We start from the raw sequence: 14,354 nt of genomic DNA, 5'->3' as shown, positions 1-14,354 counted from the left end.
CTGACAGGTTTAGCAAAATACAAAGATGGAAGGAAGAATGGAATGAACAGCACCTAACAGAATGAACCCAGCTAATGCCAACCCTGCAGTCATCAAATTATTTTCCGCAACTACACCCACAAAAGCTTTTCAGCATTGTGACCTAAAACTCCCCCAAGAGGCGAGTTTTGAATTATTTTCCATTGCTACTGTGAAGCAGAAAAAAGAAGGAAGAAGTCAGCAAAAGCAAGGTGCTTATGTTGCAGACACTTCAGAGTAACTGCAAGAGTCTTCTTTTCATGCAATGAATAATGTATTAGAACAATTTTTTATTATTTTCCTCTAGACAGGGATTCATTTCCTCTCCATTTTATGTAGAATGAGCAGCAAGAACAGGAAAGATTAAAGAACATCTGCTGTGAAAATCTCATCAGATCACAGCAGAGAAAAGCTTTCACTTCCAGCTGCTACACTGAAAACCTATAATCAGACATTACTGGATGTTACTGCATCTGTGGCTAGTTTAACTGCAAACGGGAGCATAGTTCTGACAGTGGCTGGAAATGTGTCAAACAAGACATGCTCCACATGACCAGATTTATATAGATAAAACATCTATCTTGTATTAGAAATAGTTGCCACTGGGTTTGGGGCGTGAGTAATACAGTATGTATTGCACCCCAGTGGATTCATTTAACCTCCATATCTGGATTTACTGCCCAATTCTAAGTACCTCAAAAGAGATATTTACTATCTCTTCTGAGAACTATACAGTACTATCCAGAGAAAGCAAATTTGTGTTGGACCTCATGAAAAACTATTTCAGCAAAACCCCAGACAACTAAAACCTTGAGTAAAACATTGGCAGTATCCCTTGAATCCCTGCAGATATTAGCCATACATGCTGAAGAGTAAAGAAATAATAAACCAGTATATTAGGGTTGCAACAGGTTCATAATGTTGCAATTCAGCCTGCTACCCATTTTTAATGTTTTTCTACTGGCAAATAATAGTCAAAAAAACAGCAGTACAACTTCTAGGATAGAACATATTGAAAAATGTCATTGGAAATGAAAATATATTCTTTTAAATACAGTAAATCACATTGAGTGTGGGTTACTTTTTTTAAAAATCTGAAAGGTTTTTTTAAACTTTTTTTAACCTGGTCTGATGGGTTTAGGGGTATTTTATAGTTTTGTATTAATTTATTGAATAGGGCTATAGTATTTAATATTTTTAATTTTTGTACATTGTATTTTATTGCATTGCCCTGTACACCGCCCTGAGTCCTTCGGGAGAAGGGCGGTATATAAATTAAATAAAATAAATTAAATAAAATAAAATAACTTTATTTGTAACAGATAAATATAGAGATATTCAATGAGAATGGGGATTCCTAATCATAGTATTTTGTAGAAAGACATGCTTCAAATTATGTCTTCAATAATAAGCCACCAAAACATGCATTAAAATGTAGGATTAAGCAGATGTTTTGCCTTAAGTAGCAAGTAATCATAGAAAATGGGCAATAACTGAGTAGTATTTGTCATTAAGCAATTATAGCTTAAGCAGAGAAGGCAGTAAAATGTGATAGTTACTGTTGCTATTTTAAAGCCAATTCAATCAAGCTCTTCTAAGATTAAACTTGTACAAAATATGAGATCCAAACTACTGCCAAAAATGGGGAAACAAGAGGCCAGCGCTGATTCTTTTTCCATAACACTAGACTCCCTGCTGTTGTTGATAAAAAATTTGATTTGAATGTGGTAAACCTGTGCTCCAAGTATAGGGCATGGTTTGCCTGATTTATAGATCAGGGGTCCCCAACCCCAAGTCTGTGGATCGGTACTGGGCCACAGCGTGCCAGCAACTGGCCTGCACAAACAAGCAAAGCCCCATCCGTAGGATGCAGGCAGCACACAAAGCCACGGCCTCTCTAGTCCACGGAAAAACCTCTCTCCACGTAACCAGTTCCTGGTGCCCCAAAGGTTGGGGACCTCTGTTATAGATGCATGTTGTATGCATCTATATCATGATTCATGACTTAAGTGTTGTATGAATCTAACCAACACAGTTTTTTTTTAATAAATTAGTTGAGCTTAACATACTACTTGTTATACAAAAATAGACTATGAAGTTTATTTGCTATTGGAGAGGTCTTTTAATGCAGGGGCAAAGACCATCAATTAAATGTAATAATAAGAAATACTATAGTCCTGTATAAATGTATAATTAGGACTCACAGAGATCACACATTCAACTTCCACAATTGGCCTATAATTTATGTTACTGTATTTATAACCTAGTTATGCTCCTTAGCTCATTATCTTCGTATTCCAAAGACTTTCCATGTGATAACAATTTATTATGGGAAATGCCCAGAACAGCTAACTAGTTCAGTGCTGTTTCTGAAAGCAGCTCACAGCTATTGATTTCTTTCTATTGACTGTAGTCTTCCAATAGTTGAGAGGCTGTCACAAAGAAGAGAGAGCCAACCTATTCTCCAAAGCACCTGAGGGCAAGAGAAGAAATAACAGATGGAAACTTATCAAAGAGTTCCAAACCTAGAATTAAGGAGAAATTTCCAGACAGTGAGAACAATTAATCAATAGAACAACTTGTGGGATCTCCAATACTGGAGATTTTTAAGAAGAGCCATTTATGCAGAATGGTGTAAGGCCTCCTGTGTGAGCAGTGGATTGGACTAGATGACCTCCAAGATCCTTTCCAACTCTATTCTTCTGTGTTCTCTAGTTTGAGAACTAGTAGTAACCAGTCTTAAGACACTAGCTTCACAGGGAAAAGCCAGGGCTTTTTTTCTCATAGAACGCTCCGAACGGAGTTCCGGTACCTTTTTTGGATGGAACCTTGTAGGGTAGGCAAGGTGGGTTGTATGACATGTGTGAGTTCCGGCACTTTTTTTTTTTTACAAAAAAAGCACTGGGAAAAGCTATCATAAAAATTTGAAAATTAGTAACAGGACAGCAATATTCAAAAGTTAATCACATTTCTAAAGAATTCAGTTTCTATCTAGCTTAATATCAGAAGTGCATTCATACTGTTTTGATAATGTTAGATAAACTATTATTAAACATTTTTTCTCCTTTAAATAAACATCTTTCAGGAAAGCCTAAGTAAAATATAATCTGCTACAAATAATGCAGTTAATCCACAATTGCCTTGCCGCTGCAGTGTAAAACTCAGTTCTAAATGATGTAGCTATATTAAGCACCTATGTTTTCTTTTGAGACAACCTAGTTCAAAATAATTGACTGTGGTGGAAAATTATTGTTAAATAGAATTTATTTTAGGGTGCTGCAATTTAGAAACAGATCTATATTAAAATGCAAATAATAAAGCAAAATATTTAAGAAGATTTAAATTTGTTAATCTTACAGAAATTCAAAAGTTGCCATGAAAGTTTACTATTTTATCATCACAAAATCTCTTCAGATATAATGTGAGACAGAGGCATTCCAAACTATGGATTAAATTGGAAAAATATTTGTTGTGCACTTGTTCCCACATGAACACCTATGTGGGGGGACTATTAAGTGTGCTTTCCACAGTAACAAGAGCACATTAATTTATCATGATAGTAGCAAATTACCTTATGTTTATAATGGGAGCAAAGCTGGACATGCTAACATCCTGTAAAGAAGAACAGAAGCCAAAAGGTGATTAATCACCTGTGAAAACATAAAATAACAGGCCAAATTTCCTTTATCACATGACCCTGTTTCCTGGACCTAGAAATATCTCACAAACTAATTAGGCAATATTCTGATTCACACATCACTGATTTTCAGAAAAAAACATAATAGGCCAACCTAAGCCAACCTATGCCTCAAATTGGGCTGTGTTGTGTTCCCAAGCTACACTAGGCCAAAGGCAAACCAATCATAATATATATGAACCTACACACTAATATATATATATATGAACCTACACACTAATAGCTTATATATATGAACCTACACACTAATCTCCATGGAAATGTCTATGGCCATAAAGTGCATGAGTTGGTGGGAATTGTTGTAAACATTTCTAAGAAGATGTCAGGTGGGGACTAGCTGGCTTAGAATATTGACCAAAGCTACCAGATCTATCCTTATAAGCTGGCTGAATATCCAGACAAAAAAATGCAACAGATACTGAGCTCTTCAGAGGACATGCACTATAGTACATAATTATAATACTCTAGTTTCACATAAGTAAGGCCTTACTCATAACTCACAGTACAGTATCTGTTACATATTTTACTGGCTTGAAGTCTTGCCATGACTTAAACCTGCTGTTCCAGAGAATCTAGATATTTCAAAAGAGACTGCTGAAACTACAAGGCAGTCGCTCCATTAATAAAACCTGCTTGGCAAAAGTGCACTCTGCCTTTATTAATTAGAAAACATTAAGTTTCAGAAATGTTTAAATAAGCAGCACATAACAGCAACTTTCAAGATGGTGTTTAATATTTTAAGTCATTGACCTGCTTTGCATTTTACACCAAGCTATGGGTTCATTTAATCGTATTTTAACAATCCACAGTTGGTTAGATTCATTAAACTGAAAGTAAAACTAGATTATAGCTATAATTAGTTGTATAAACTCTGACACGGAAGTAGGAAAGCCAAAGGGATTCAATTCATATTCAATATCTAAAAAGAGGTTGGGAAGATTGGCCTTCTAAATGATCCTGAACTATAAATGATTCTTAGGAACCCAGCTAATGGCTAATGAAGAGGATTGTTAAAAGGAATGCTTCAAAACCTACTTCTTTTACATATTTACAAAACAGTCCACAAGTATTGCACTGTTTCCAAATGCAATACTGTAAACCCTCAATTCAAGGGAGATCCCTTGAGTCTATAGTTTTCACTGTACTTCATTAGAAAATGCAAAAATAGTGGATTTTGGATGTAACACAAAATTTGCTCTTGGGGACTTGCTATGATGGGACATCAAAGAGAACTATTACTATATTATTATTCGTTTGTTAACAAGGAAAGAATGAATGGGTTCATGATACATAATAATCTACTTATTCATTTGTTTGTTTGTTTGTTAAATTTATTTGCTGCCTATCTCGCCGTAAGGCTACTCTAGGCAGCTTTCAACAATATAAATGTAGAAATGAAAAGAAGTATAAACATAACAATAGCAAAGTAGCGGAACAGTAGAATAAGCAATGAAAAAGAAAACAATGAAAATATAGCGATATGAGAATAAAAGGTGGACAGGTGAAAAGTAGAGAGCAAGAGGAAGGAGGAAGAGTCTGCCATCACTCCAGCAGCCACCTCTGGTGTGGTACTCCCCCACTGGGTCCCCAATTGGGTCCCCTCTGTCAGGCCAACCGGCAGAGTCAGGTCTTCAGGTCCTTACAGAAGAATAGGATGGTGGAGGGGAGAATGTTTGAAAGGGCAGGAATTATCACAGAGAAGGCTCTAATGAATAATGGATGCATTAATGATAACCACCTGCTCTATACTGGTTTTCAGCTTACACAATGAAGGGGACATAAAAAGATCATACCAGGAAGTCAAGATCAAGAATGCAATTTGAAAAGAAATTACTATCCCCAACAGATGCTTAGTTAACTGAACAAATTATTGTTTTACTCCACTAGAACTGAGAAAAGTGTTGGCAGAGGAGATGAAACGCAAACTGTGACACGCCAAAATGAAGCTGTAAAAGCAACAGTCATCACAGTATGCAAATCCCCTGTGCCAGTGCTTAGAACGTTTTATGAATGCTTTTTAAATGGAATTATACTGATTGGTTTTAATATATATATTTTCCAAATGTATAATGTGTTTAGATTAAGAGCTGGAACGAGAGTTAGAGTCAATTATCTCCACCCCTCTAGGATCACTCTCAATTTTTCACAAATTATTTACCATAAACTTCTTGCAAGAAAGGGACTGGGAGAGGTGACTTTTGATATGAGAGATAAAAATAAGGAATGCATCACATTCCTAGTCTATCAAGCTATTTATTAAAACTGCATTTTATGGTAACTATAAAGAAGAGAAGCTACCATGCTATGATTACCCTCTCTAAACATCCATAAAGGATAAGAATGGTTTATCTTTGCTTTCTGCCTGTTTTGCATTCAGTTCATTCCCAACTTCATTTCTATGAAGGATAGAGTATTTAAAAAAAACAGTCTAGGCTTTGCATTAAAGTCTGCTTTTTTAAAAAAAGAAAAATCAGCATAGGAGATACCTACATGTGTAGATTTCTACATGCATCAGTTTTCCTGTTTCAGATGTCTTTATTATTAGGATTTCAGAAGTGGTGGAACCTTATTTAATATATTTTTTTTTGAGAGAGAGAGAGAGAGAATCTCTGCACAAAATCTCACTGCCTCACTTAATGTTTGGGGGGGTGGGGTGCCTCATGAACAACATATAATAGAATCCACATCAGAATTAGCACAAACACACATTTCCAGGCATGAAGTCTTATTCTAATTTGCTATCCAACTGCAAAACATAATCACATGTTAACTTAGATATTTTACCACAGTTGAGTTTCCTTGATCATGTTTTGTTTTTATAGCTGAAACTCTGCTATAAGTGGGCACTGCTGTATAAATCACATCAATATTTTAGAATAGAAAATATTGAAAATTAAAGTGCAGTATTTGCAAATTCCCCTCCCCAAATTTCAAGACAAAAACCTGAGTAAAAATGTGGTAACTATATATTTTAATTGCTAGCTGTCCTCTTGCAGAAATAGATGCACAGGATAAATCACCGCAAATCACTAAACCCCTGCCAAAGTGCTGTAAAAATAGCAAGGGAAAAAAACCTCAACATCCAACATATTATTTTTGATTTGTCAGTTTTGTTTCTGCCTTTATTCTAGCACTAGCCATGTCTAAGTATTTTTTTTCCTAAGTACAATGGTAGCTGGATAAAGAAGGTTGTAAGAATGCTGATTCAGCATGTGTATCTGTAAATGACAAAATGTATTAAAATTCCTAATGACACATACTAGATAAAAGAACAAGTATAGGGCTACAATATAGGGTACTTGTTCTTTATAAGTTAAATTTAATTTTTGCAGGTTTTCTAAAATGGTACTACAGTACATCCAAAAGTTGCTGCCTGGACATTGACCAGACAAACATCATTATTCCCCTCATCATCTGATTTAGTCTATTTAATAGGCCACATTTGAGCTAACATGGTTTGCTTCATAACTGGCTTAACCTAATACAATACTGATTTTTTTTTTTGCTAAAATTAAGTTATTGAAATAACTCTAGCACTGTCTTACAAAGACCATCTCTGCCTATCTGTGGTTTGGCGTAGGCCACAAAACTGTAAATAAAATACATTAAATCTTGTGTTAGAAGGAACAATTTTAAAAATACAACACAAAATTGGAAAGACACGCAATAGTTAAACTGCAATTTTATTTTCAGACCCCTTGTCTAATAAACAACTCATTTTGACACTTATGATGGAAATAAATTTATATCATATGGCATTTTTTCATATAGATGGTAATGGATCTGGATAGTTCTGCTTTCACAGATAACTCTTTGGGAACCAGATTTGATGTCATTCTACCAGATAGCTGAAAACAATGTTGTTGTTTTTTTAATTACACATAAGATGTGCATTCAATGGGTAGCTTAGGAATCATGCTAAGTCTAAAACACATATACTATATTATTAGCATACAGCTGTGCCCAGGCCACCAGAATGACAGAAGAACCTAACTGATAATTCCAAGTTAGGTCTTGTGTTTGGTATTAGCCTAAGGCAGTAATACGAATAAACAGGAAAGAAAGAACACAAATAAACAGGAGAGAAATAACACACAGACAGGACAGCCTTCCCAAACCAGTTCTTTCTCATTAGGGTATATAGAGGACGTATCCTCAATTCCTTGGATTTTTTCCCCCTTAAAGTCCGGGTTTCCATTAGTATCCTCACATTCCCAGGGGTCTGCTTCCTTTTTTACTTCATTCCTAATTTAATCTTTTCGCTAATTTTTTTTCTAACACCAGCTTAAGTAAAGTTTTTAATTACCTCAATAGCCATTTTTGCTCAAGTTTTATTATCCACCTGTGCTCCCCTTAGTCTTTTCTATGATGCTGAACACTTGTACTTTTCCTTTACTAGATCGGCTACAGATTTCACCCTTGCCATTAACCATAATCTGCGTTGAACTTTAATCTGACCATACCGACAACTCTTCCTTTTCTCATACAGAAACCACACTGCAAACTGCTTAGCTGCCTAAGCAGCTGATTATTCTATCCTGTTACACCAGTTTGACCCATTTGTGTCAGAGGTTTTAAAAAACACAAAATGCAAGGTAATATAGCTGCGCTGGCATTCGCTTTCCAAATTTCTATAAAGAACATGGGAAGTAACTATAATAATGAAAACCATTAGCTGTGGGAGGAAGCAGGCTTGAGGTCATAAAGAATGTTTTGTGGAGACGTCTAAAGACCAGCTTAAGAACTATGGAATAATTAGTGAAGCACCACCTCACTGTACATGCTACACTGCTTACAAATCCAAAGCAGGATTTGATACCCATCTCCCCACAAAATGCTGTCTGAGCTGCTGTATGGAAAATACAAGCTATGGGATCTGCGTCTTTTAAAAAGATGACATCACCCACCCACCCACCCACCCAGCCTCCTGGAGTGGGTGCCCTCCTCAAATCCAAATAAAGCACTAGAAAGCGTATAAATAATGTTTGCTTTGTCCCATGCATAAACTCACAGCTTACACACCCATTTCTTTCTCCACGCAAGTGCAAAGTATTCAGGGAAAAAGAATGCACAGAGCAATGAGATTATAAATATATCTCCGGGCCCAAAGCATCCATTTGGCCAACACCCTGACCCAGCAGTCCCTGAGGTACGGTAGATAAACCCGTAAATACCCTAATTCTCTTTGTCCTTCAGACACTGAATGGACACCACCGAATCAGTTTGGTGTAGCTGCATTTCAGGCCCCAGGCTAGAAAGCCTGAGACTGAGTTAAAAGTCCAGCATTAAGCTATGAAATGCAGCTGGGTGACTTCGGGCCAGCTATCTCAGGTCAACCCGCCTCACAGGACTGTTGTTGTGGGGGAAAGAGGAGGAGGAGGAAGATGCGTTGGATCTGTTTGCCACCTTGGGTTGTTTGTAAAGGGGGAAGGAAGGGGTCCTTGCAAGTTCTCAGGGGAACCTTCCAAAAACAGCCTCTTCCCCTTCCCAAGATACTCCTGGAAGAGAGGACTCCCGAACAGCTCAGGTGCACCCAGGGCTTTTTTTTGTCATAGAACGCTCAGAAAGGAGTTCCGGCACCTTTTTTGGATGGAACCTTGTAGGGTAGGCAAGGCAGGTTGTATAACATGTGTGAGTTCCGGCACCTTTTTCTTTTACAAAAAAAGCACTGGGTGCACCACACGCGAGGCCCGACCCCGCGTACCCTCCAAGACCCCCGATGCACAAGGTGTTTGAGGCTGGTCCGGGCTCCGAAGCCTCCTCATTATCCCAAGGCAAAGCAGGCTGTCAAACTCGGGGAAAACTCAGTGTCTTGCAAGCCCCGGCGAAGACTCGGGGAAGTTGTCACGAAGGCTGGCGCCCGAACAGACTTTTCTCTACCTCTCTCACCCACACCACCAATACTCCACGCGCGCGCGCGCGCGCAGACTGGCTTCTTCCAACTGGTCGAGTGGGAGGCGGGGGCGGCTTTTGCTGTGGGGCTTGGCCAAAGTTTTTTGTCTTTTTTTTTTTACTCCAGACAAACGCGCGCCTCCGAGGGTTAGGATAGAGCCCGAAGAGCGACTTAAAGACACGGGCTTCCCTGAACGCTAAATGGTGGGGGAGTGGGGGGGGGGGAAACTACTACTACTGCTGCTACTGCTAAGCTTGTAAGCCGCCCTGAGTCTTCGGAGAAGGGCGGGATATAAATGTAATAAAAATAAAATAAATAAAATAAAACCGAGTATGCAGCCTGAGGCAGTGGCAGAGGCGGAAAACTGCTCCAGGGTGGTCGGCTTCACACTCACACCCACACCCACTCTCTGTCTCTCTCTCTCTCACTCACTCACACACACACCATTACCACCCAGGAACAAAACTTCTCAAGCAGAAGGAGCCTCGGTCGCCAGGATCTCACCCACCCCCCACCCCCCCTGGCTGGCTACTTCCCAGCCGGGAAAGGGAGAAAGGCGGCTGAGCGGCGGCCACCGGCGACCTCGCGAAGAAACTTCGCTACCACCACCACCACCCCCGCCCTTTCCTTCGCCTCCCCGGCCCTCGCCGCCGCGCCACCCCCCCCTTCCTCCTCCTTCCCCCTCCTCCTCCTCTCCCTCCCCCCTCACCTTGGGCAGCTCGCGCAGCTGGTTGGCGTCTAGCAGGAGTTCTTCTAAGCTGCGGCTGTAGCGGTAGATTTCCTCCGGCACGGCGGCCAGCGAGCAGTGGCGCTTATCGATCATCTCCACATGACGGTTGCACCGCCACAGCGGGATGCAATGAAACATAGCGGCGGCGGCGGCGGCGAAGCGGCGGCGGTGGCGGCAGAGCAACAACGCCCGCCCGCCCGGCCGGCCGCCTGCCTCCGCCTGCCAGACACCCGCCGAAGCCGCGCAGGGCAAGGGAGGCGAGCGCCGCCTGTCCTCTCCTCGCCTGAAAGGGCGCGTTCCGCCCGCACTGCCGCCGCCTCCCGACCGTCTGCCCCGGGAGACCCACGGGGCGAAGGGGTGGCCGGCCAAGCCCGCCCCTTAGCAACCTCGCCGACGCCGTCCCCACGGCCGCCTGCCTTGGCGCCCTTCTCCTCCGCCTCGTCCTCGCAACTCGTCCCCGAGAGGCAGAAGGAAGCGGCGGCTTCTGAACTCGATCCGGGGGGGAAGGACGGGCGGTTGAGGAGGCACTTTCTTCCCTTTCAGCCCCCTTCTGCAGTCGCCGAGAGAGCCAAGCGGCAATTAATTGCTCGGGGAGGGGGAAAAAAAGACAAGAGGGGGGGAAGGAGGGAGGAGGAGGAGGAGGAGGGGGGAAGAAATCTTCCTCCGGTTGCTTCTTAACGGGGAGAGCTTCTGGTTGCGCCGGTCGCAGTGAGAAGTCGCAAGTCCCGGGCTGGCTTCCGAAGGCGCAGGGCTGGCCGCCGGCAGGAGGAGAGGCACCTTTGGGAAGGATTTTTTTTCCCCTCCACTCTCATTCCAGTGTCTGACCCGGAACAGCCGCTCTCCCTCCTCCTCCTCTCCTCCTCCTCCTGCGTACTCGCCCGCTCCCTTTCTCTTCCCAAGCTGACATCATCGGCTGGTCCCGCCCCTTCTTGCCTCGCTCCGATGCTGGGATCTGACCCCAGGTCGGCTGACACCGGCGGCGGCGGCGGCGAAAGACGGCGGGCACTTTCTTTCTTGCCAGTCTTAGCGGCTGGGAACTTCGGCTGAAATCTACCCGGCAGCGGGCGAGTGGGCGATGGAAGGGAGTCTTCCCTAAAGTTTCGCCTTTGTTAGAAACGCGGCCGTCGACAGGCCGTCTCTCTCTCTCTCTCTCTCTCGCGCGCGCGCGCTACTTTTGCAAAAATCACCGTTTTCGGAAAGCGGTTTGGTTTTTCCTGCCGAGGTGCCGCGCGCGCGCTCCCTTTTGCATCTTTGAACTCGGAAAGAAAGTTTGGGGGCGCGAGATGAAGATTGACACCCTCGAGTCTTCAAAGGGTAGAGAGGACCCGTTCGTTTCTCTTAAGAGCAGGGCTTTTTTTTTTTTTTGTCATAAGAACGCTCAGAACGAACCTTTTTTTGGATGGAACCTTGTAGGGTAGGCAAGGCAGGTTGTATGACATGTGTGAGTTCCGGCACCTTTTTCTTTTACAAAAAAAAAAGCACTGGTTATATGGAAGGAGAGTGCGTGAGATAGAGAAGAAAAATGTTGCCAAATGGCCATTTCAAAACGAAAAATGAACTGGGAACAAATGGCAAGTCCTAGGTAAACTTCGTTCTTACTGTTTTTAAGTGAGCACGGAGTTGAGAGTTTGTATTCTGCAGGCAGCTAGAATGTGAAATCCTTTTGGCTTCTGTTACTTTGTTAAAATATCAGATTTTTCTGCTTTACTAGATGGGTTAATGCAGGGGTGTCAAACTCAATTTCACTGAGGGCCGCATCAGCATTGCGGGGCCGGGTGGGTATGGCCAGGGTGGGCGTGGCCTACTGGGTGGGTGTGACTAAAGTGCATATGGCCTACTGGGTGGGTATGGCCAGCTCTACATCATTCGCATCAAGGGTGCCTATGGGTGCCTTGCCAGGAGTGGGACAGATCTGAGGGTCTCTGGCAGAAGGAGGGTCTCTGGGCCAGGGCCAAGGCAGTGGGGGCCGTTCCCTCACTGTTTCCAGGATGGCTTCACGGGCCACATGAAACCACTTCACGGGCCGGATCTGGCCCCCGGGCCTTGTGTTTGACATGTCTGGGTTAATGTGATAGTCCTCAATTCATGACCACAACTGAGCCCAAAATTTCTGTTGCTAAACAAGACAGTGGTTGAGTGAGTTTTACCCCGTTTTAGGACCTTTCTTGCCATGTTGTTAAGTGAATCACTTGCAGCTGTTAAGTTAGTAACATGGTTGTAAAGTGAATCTGGCTTTCCCATTCACTTTGCTTGTCGGAAGGTCGCAAAAGGTGATCACATGACCCTAAGACACTGCAGCTGTCATAAATATGAGTCATTTGCCAAGGTTTTGAATTCTGATCATGTGACCATTGAGATCCTGCAATGGTCATAAGTATAAAAGAACGGTCATTAAAAAATTGGTATTATAACTTCAAACGTCACTAAGCGAACTGTTGTTAATCGAGAACTACCTGTACTACCATCCTGCAAGGTAAATTAGAATTAGAAATAACTTGAGGCCAGGAATCCACAAATTATATCCAGTTTTAGTCACTAAAATGTTTCTAGTAGTCATCAGAAATTAATAAAATATTTCTGGGCTGATTATAACTACCTTTACTTTCCATTCAAAAAGTGTAGCCTCCCTCTGTCCAAAGTCAAGGAGAACAGATAATTGTGATGGTGTTGCTTTTGCAAAACTCTGCAACATTGTCTCCTCTTTGAAGTTAAACTCTCTCCTACCTTCCTAGCAAATTAACCGTACACATACACACACTCTCTTCTGTAAAATATAGCCTTCTGGATTTCCAGTTAAAATAATAATGCCCACATCCATATATGAAAAACACATTTTTCAACTATTTGTTCTTTAAGCTCTGTTTAGTAACAACAAGGATTTCTAGTTTTGCAGTTGAGCAAAAAGAATGACCCTAGATTTCCATAGCCTAAATAAAACATTTGAGTGGACATGGAGGAGGATTTGTGAGAAGAATTTATTTGCAAATGTAACTAGAAGACACAGGTTCCAGTCCTTATCATTCTCTTAAATCCATTCTTTCCCCAATACAATTCTCACACACTTCATCAAATATTTTGCAGCCAATATCCTTTGACGCTGATACTGTGGTCAATGCAGCTACCTGAATGCATTAATAGACATTTTATGAGTGCCTTCACAGATAACAAAAGCATTAGTCCACCTCAACAGTGCTGTGTGGTCTGTGAGCCATGGGTTTTGAAACTCATGCCAAAAGATTGCACAAGGGGCCTTTAAGTTCAAATATCATGGAGAGGTACCTTCATTCTCCCACATTAACATCTGCTTACGTCTGACTCATGCAGGACATCAGCCCTATTGTACCATCCGGAATCTGTTATTTAGTGTACATTCCACAATGTTTGTGCCCCTGATGCTGAGTGTTTGTTTAATGTGGAATATCCAGGCCCTCAAAAAAATAACAGCAGTGCCAATTCTAAGAGGAAAGAGAAAGCTATCAGTTCAGCTGGAGTTCAAGTTCATTTAAGGCAAAGGTGGACAACCTCCAGCCCGAACTGTTGGAAATTGCTGGTGTTTTTTCCTGCCATTTCGAAGCAAGAAATAACATGAAATAGTGTTGCCTTCTCGCCATTTCTAGCAATGGGTTAATATTATATAAATAAAATAATGTAGGCTTTAACATCATTTTAAAAGCAAGCAAAGATGTCAAAACTCAAAAACGTCAGAAGTCAAATAAATAAAAAGCCACTTTGCTTTATCACTAAGATGATTGTTGTTCCCAGTTTATTCTCCCCTGATCCAGATGAAATATGACTCTGAACGCAAGTTGTCAATAGGGGGGGGGTCATCTAATGTGAGTCATAATGCATAACAGGAACTCTGCCCCACACATTACTTAGGTGCAACTTTGTGACCCAAGCGAAATGCAAAGAGGTAGAATTTGCATCATGACATTAAAGCACAGATTTCATCTTTTTTTGCATCATTGTGCTTAGAAATGGATGCCTATGGCACTGAGCCCCCTTTGAAGAAACTA

General features: G+C 41.5%; 1 protein-coding gene across 1 annotated transcript in view; it reads right to left on the bottom strand.

Annotated features, from left to right (window-relative positions):
* Positions 1-11,129, bottom strand: part of LRRC1 (leucine rich repeat containing 1) — a 93,640-nt gene extending 82,511 nt beyond the window's left edge. Inside the window, exon 1 of the mRNA XM_083348067.1 lies at positions 10,318-11,129. Within this exon, the coding sequence (XP_083204193.1) occupies positions 10,318-10,476 (159 nt within the window). The 5' untranslated portion in view covers positions 10,477-11,129. The remainder of the gene's footprint in view (positions 1-10,317) is intronic.
* Positions 11,130-14,354: the final 3,225 nt, after the last annotated feature.

Source organism: Vipera ursinii, assembly GCF_947247035.1.
Source record: "Vipera ursinii genome assembly, chromosome: 1".
NCBI lineage: Eukaryota > Metazoa > Chordata > Lepidosauria > Squamata > Viperidae > Vipera > Vipera ursinii.
Note: the sequence above shows the minus strand (reverse complement) of the source record. Positions and strands in the feature narration are given on the sequence as shown.